Below are 6,000 nucleotides of genomic sequence, written 5' to 3'. Positions count from 1 at the left end.
GTCGCCCCCGACGGAGGAGGAGGCCGGGTCCCGCTCTCCCGGCCTGCGGCGGGGGCCCAAGAACCATCGTGCGAGCGAGGAGACGGCGGCGGTGCCGCTGGAGGAGGCCGAGCACCAGTGGCTGGTGATGGCGGCCGGCGGGCAGTGGACGCAGCAGCTCCACGGGCTGCTGCTGGGCGACGCCAGCTTGGCGGCCCGCAGGGATTTCATCTCGGGCTTCACCGCCCTGCACTGGGCCGCCAAGAGCGGCAACTGCGACATGGTGACCAATATCATCAGGGCGGCCGAGAAGGGGGGCGCCCGCGTCAACGTGGATGCCAGGTCGCACGGCGGCTACACGGCGCTTCACTTGGCCGCCATACACGGCCAGGAGAAGGTCATCACCATGCTGGTGTACAGCTACCACGCCAAGACCGACCTGAGGGACTACAGCGGGAAGAAGCCGCACCAGTACTTGAAGGAAGGGGCCTCCTCGACGGTCAGGCGCTTGCTGGGGGACCCCAGCCTCTCCCACAGCATGGAGCCCTCCGTGCCCATCAAGAAGAGCACGAAGCTCGCGGCTTCAATCTTGAGCTCCACTAGCACTTTCCTGGGGGTCATATCCGATGACATGGCTTTCTACGACCTCACCAAAGGGCTGAGGAAGCCCTCATCCTTAAACAAGCTCCTGGCAGCCACTACAGGCCCGAGGAGGAAGCCAAAGACCAGAGGGGGCTTCCCTTCATATTCTTCCCTCTCCGAAGTAATGGAGGAGGAGGAAGAGGAGGTCATCGTGAAACGCAGACCCGTTTCCGAGCTGTTCTTTGGCCACTAGCCTCTGCCTTCTCGGGATGAAAATTGTTTAATAATGTGACTGAGGGTCTCGATATTTCTCTCACAGGAGCGGCTTGGATTTCTTCTCTCCGTGTCTGTCTGTCTGGATGTTTGACTAAATGGGTGGTAGGGTCTGGCTCCAAAGGCCACTGGGTGAAACGCGGCTCACAGCCGCCTGTGGGGAGCGTTACAGTCGCTGTATGTACTGTCGTGCCGGTGTATCGATGGAGACCACCAACTTTAGACTTAACGGTTGAAAAACTGAACCTCTGTGTGTGTGTAGACAGGTTAAAATGCTTAAGGTACAGCCTTCTCAATTAGTGTTCCTCGGCTGGAGAGCAGAAGTAAGGTAAAGAATTGCATATTCTACACTGTGAACAGCAAGCTGGTAGCTGGCTACTTTAACATGGCTTGTTATATAGCAGGCTTAAATTATTAGAGGAAAGACGACTAGTTTTCTATGATGTTTCTGATTATTTTGGTAACAGAAGAGGAATATTTCTATTTAAGAAAAACGGTGTACTTTTTCATAACAAAGTTTCTTACTATCAGAAATACTAACATAACAATCTCAATTGTTGCCTAACACATTTTAAAACAGTTTTAAAACAACAAAAACCCAACCCTCAGCACTCAAATCACCATGACCTGTCTACCTCAGTTTGAAAGCTAGGTTAGAATTTTATTTTTTTTTTCTCTCTTCCTGAAAGACTTTTTGACCAGGTGGTACTAACCACGTGTCTTGATGATACTGTGAACATTTAAACTTGACTATAGTTCAATCACTTAATCTGAATAAAAAACTTGTTGGTATTTGATAGTGAAAACCTGAACTGAAAAAACGGGAATGGGACCCTGCAGAGTTTCCGAGTAGCCAACTGGAAGCAAAGTTAGGTTTGTATATCTGATTCTGTTTATTTAAAACTTGGCCTTTGATTTTGACCTATTTACAATAAATATTTATGAAATTGGGCTTTATGTTATGTTAAGTGTTTCATGATAGAATGTCTGCATGACCTCTTAAAGCAATGTTGATCTCAACAGCATGGATCCTTGACCTAAAACTAACTACTCTTCTTCTTTTACATTCTAAACAAAGTTGTTCTCTATATAGAACTACATGTAGCTCCAACAAGCATGCTAACTGCAGGTTAAGTGATACATTTGCAGTGAGATTATTATTTTTTTAATTACTGTTGGGTTAATGCAAAGATTTGGCAGAGCTAAGAGCAGAAACTGCCTGACTCCTGAGGCCAGTCTGCTAAACCGTCACTTCTTCCCTCAGACTGTACCTCACAAAGCGGTACAATTCAGGGGTGATGAAGGTGATGGCAATACTGCCCTTGCTCTGCTTTTCAGCCCCGTCAGGTGTTTCGGTTTCCGTACTGAAACACTTGTTTGCATGCTTTACCTTTCTTTCCGAGTCAGTGACTTCAGGAGTGTTTTGTTCGGCCTTGAACGAAGCCTAGTACTTCTAATTGGCTGTAATTGGCTTCTCCCAAACGCTGGGCAAGGAATGCGGTAGGACTGTGGGGAAGGCGGAGGCACTGCCCTCTTTTACTTACAAACTTCTCCCCGAAGTCCCTGGAGCTGGTGACATTCGTTGTGAGCGTAATCAGCAGTCGCAGAGGGGTCTGATCCACCTGTTCTCAGAACAGACTGGATTATTCTGCACTGGTCTGCTTCTGTATCGAACTCATTAAGTTATTAAGCAAATGTTAATGATCAAGCACCTCATGACTTCTCTATCTGGAGTAGGGCTTTAAAAAAAAAATAAAATCCTATTTGCTCTAATGCTGTCGGTGTGACCATTGACCAGCGTGGCCATTCGACACCTCCCTTTGTGCTGCACTGCGTCAGCACGCAGAGGCCCAGGAAAACAGTAAGTCTGACACTCTGTTTTAAAAAGGCTTTCCGCCTTTACTGACACCAAACGCTTTTTCTCTGTATTTACTGAGACTGCAGAAGCACGCGTGTGTGTTCGTGTTGTGTCTGAGGCCCTGCCAGCACTGATGCTGCTGGGTACAAGCATCCTGTTTCCGTGTGAGTTGGAAACACTCCCCAGTTTGACTCGGCCTTATGGGGAAGTTTGTTAGTTATGGCTGTTAGCTTGATACCTGTTCAAATAACATAGCTGAATGTTTTACTGCTAGTTCTGAGTAAAACCTACTTGAGTCGGAGGCAAGGTTCAAGGATGGAGTGTTTTCTGTTTAAAGAAACCAAGCGCCCAACCTGTAAAGCGTGGCTGTGACTTCACCCTAAGGGAAGCAGGAGAAGGTTTCCTTGCTCCTATTGTTGCGTCCAAGGAAAAGCAAGAAGTCACAGCCGAGATAAGACTTCATTACAACATGTACCATCAAGGAAATTCTGTGCTACTCCTTCCTGGGAGGCATCACAGCGATGAGCTAGTGTGATAGAAAAATGCCCCGCAACAAGGACTGAGCCCTGCTCCTCGCGGCGTTCCCGGGGAGCTGCTCGCAGGCTCGGCCGGAGGGTTGCGACAAGCGAAGGTGCTGTGGGTGGGGTGGGCCGGGCTCTGCCAACAAGTTTGTGCAGTGACTCAGCTCGTTCCTCCTCCTTGTTGAGCAGATTAAGGCAAAGATAGTATTTAGGCAGGCTGTGATTAGTACGCTCGGTGCCGTATGACTTCAGGTGCAAACAAACACTGAGAGGTATTGAGAATGCCCCGCTGTAATCTTACAAAAATATATATATATCGCCCTCAGTTTGAAGTAAAACCAGTCCGTCGGCCTTTCTGGGTTTTGGTTCCCTGTGCTGCCGTTGCAGGATGATCACGGCAGTGTTTTCCTGGCAGAAACTCAGGCTGGGACTGTTTCACGAGTCCCTCATCTTGACAGATTCTCCTTAATTTCACTCTCTCCCTTAATCTCAGCCACATCTGCCTGGACACAGCAGGATTTCCAGGTGAACAAATGACAGCTGTGGAGTTTTACCCGCCCGCCAACACTGGCCTGGGGCAGAGGCCACGCAGCAGTGCGTGCCATGGGCCGGGCAAGCAGCCCTTTGAACCTCTGGCCCAGCCCAGAGCCGGCAGCTGCCTGCCACACCATCAAAGCTGAGAGCAGGAGAGGATAAAGATCATAAACCCTGCTGGGCTCTGCTCCTGCCCCGGTGAGATGGCTTACGTGGTGGGGGAAGGCTGGAGGTGGAAGGTGCAGAACCAGGATCTGGGAGCTCGGGGTTGGATTTTGCCATGGTTACTCGCCTGCCTACTCCCCCTATCTCAGTTTTCCTGCTGTAAACCGGAGATAATCGCCTCGGTCACTTCTTTAAAGCACACAGTTAGTACTGATACTCCAAATCGAAATCAAGATCATTTTTGTAGCCCCGTAGGCAGCACGAGCAGCGTCACCCACAGCCTGTGGACGCTGTGCATTCAGTGGAGCGCCTACGCAAATACAAGTGGCTCAGATTTTTTGTTTAGCAGCACCAGAGATCAATAAAGCTAATGTTTGTCTGACCCTGGCCCGGCCCGCCTTTGAAAGATAACCAGCTTCATTTGTTCCTCGGCACATTCTGTTCTGAGGAATACCAGCTCAGAAACCTGCACTGAAGAGGTTTGCAAACAAGCTTTAAGCCGCGACTGGCACGGACTTTGCCCTCCCGGCGGGGGCTGTTTGAGCAGCGTGAGGCAACGGGGTCGTGCTCCGGCTCAAATAAGAGTCTTTTGGTCGTCTCCATCCCCTCGTGAGCGCTCTGCAAAAGCCCCAGGAAATGCCACTCCCCCCCTGCAGAGGAGTGTTGGCGAGATTTCGGCTTCATCACAAAACTAAGCTCTGGTGGAAGAGTCCCTGACTGACTCCGAGCGGGAGTTCCATCCACCCGTTGAAGGCAGCGGCGGCCTTTCAGGACGTCCCCAACTCCCCATCGCGTGTCCCTTCTCCTGCTCCGCACGTTTCCACCACCATGACCTACATTCCTGGGACGCATTTGCCTCCCGATTTGCATGTTAATCTGAGAAAAATGGCAACAAGGCAGTTTTTACTCTTTCCGAGTGATTTGTCCTAATGTGGGACTCCCCGCACGGAGAGGTTGTTCACAGGGACTTGGCTGGCGTGTAGCGTGGCCACAGACAGTGGGGTGTTTGTTTGCTGCAGAGGGAGAACAGGACAACACAGATCAAAAGCTCTGCGTCGTAATGAGGAACATTAATTTCCTATTCCAGTTCCAAGGCTTATTTCACTAATTTATGAGACAAAGCAAATCACGAAGCACATCCAGCACTTGTACTGAGCTCAGCTTCTGTCACTGACCACAGGCAATGTCGTAATGTTTGGCCACAGCCAGGAAAAAAAGGGTGTAGCGCCCAGGAACTATTTTTTTTATCCCCAGACAGGAAAAGCTACAGGCAAAGTGATGCTTCCCCCTTCCTACCTCCCATCTCGTCTTCCCTCACTGGATGTTAAAGCTGAAGAAACCCCAAACCAGCTGGCAGAGCCACGGCAGGAGGATTGCTGCGTTGGTTGGACAGCAGCGACCGCCCTGAGCCCAACCAGCAGCACCTGCTGATCCTTGAGTGACAGTGGCGGGTCACCTCCCTGTCCTTCTGGAGTGAACTGCCAGAAAATCCCTTCAGCTCAGTCCATTCAGTATTCGTTTTGATTATTACTGTGACAAAAAAAAAAAAAGCTCTGATCTTAAAATACTAATCTGCCTCTGAGGCCGGGCAAAATAGATCTGTACTGTTAATATTAGCATAACTTTAGTGCAGCCTCTTCCCTTTCTGTGAAGAAAAATCTGTGCGTGTGCACAACAAGAACTGATGCTGGCAACGTTCAGCTTTCCCTTCCCAGGAGGCATTTCTGTTCAGTGTTTACCCCAGGTAGAGCATTATTTTTTTTCTTCATCTGAGAGCCAGTTCCCAAGAGGAATTCATCCCGCTTCCTTCCTTCACCTCCATCCCCAACACCTTGAGACTCTCCGGACGAGGTAGGAGACCCCAGCTGAGAAGCGCAGCAGGCACGGGGGTCTCAGTGCTGACACAACCCCAATAACCTCCATTTTTCACCCAGTAAAACCAGCGCCCACAGGCTCGAGCCCTCGACGCAAGGTCGCGGTATCGGGGTGCTGGGCCCTCGCTCCCCAGGCGCTGTGGTTATTCTCACCCACGCCGTTAACAGTCACCAGCGCGGTCAGGACAGCGCGCTGCAGTGGTACCAACAGACT

At 50.3% G+C, this 6,000-nt stretch overlaps 1 protein-coding gene across 1 annotated transcript; it reads left to right on the top strand.

The window, feature by feature from the left end:
- Position 1: 1 nt before the first annotated feature.
- On the top strand, positions 2–2,998 carry SOWAHA (sosondowah ankyrin repeat domain family member A; the record flags this gene model as incomplete). Its single annotated transcript, XM_026858477.1, has 1 exon — positions 2–2,998. A coding segment is annotated over one exon (813 nt), but the record flags the coding sequence as incomplete, so codon positions are not given.
- Between the last annotated feature and the right edge of the window lie 3,002 nt (positions 2,999–6,000).

The sequence above is a fragment of the Athene cunicularia genome (genome assembly GCF_003259725.1).
Source record: "Athene cunicularia isolate RWA chromosome 13 unlocalized genomic scaffold, athCun1 chr13_part1, whole genome shotgun sequence".
Taxonomy (NCBI): Eukaryota; Metazoa; Chordata; class Aves; order Strigiformes; family Strigidae; genus Athene; species Athene cunicularia.
The sequence above is the reverse complement of the archived record's forward strand: the minus strand, read 5'-3'. Positions and strand labels throughout refer to the sequence as shown.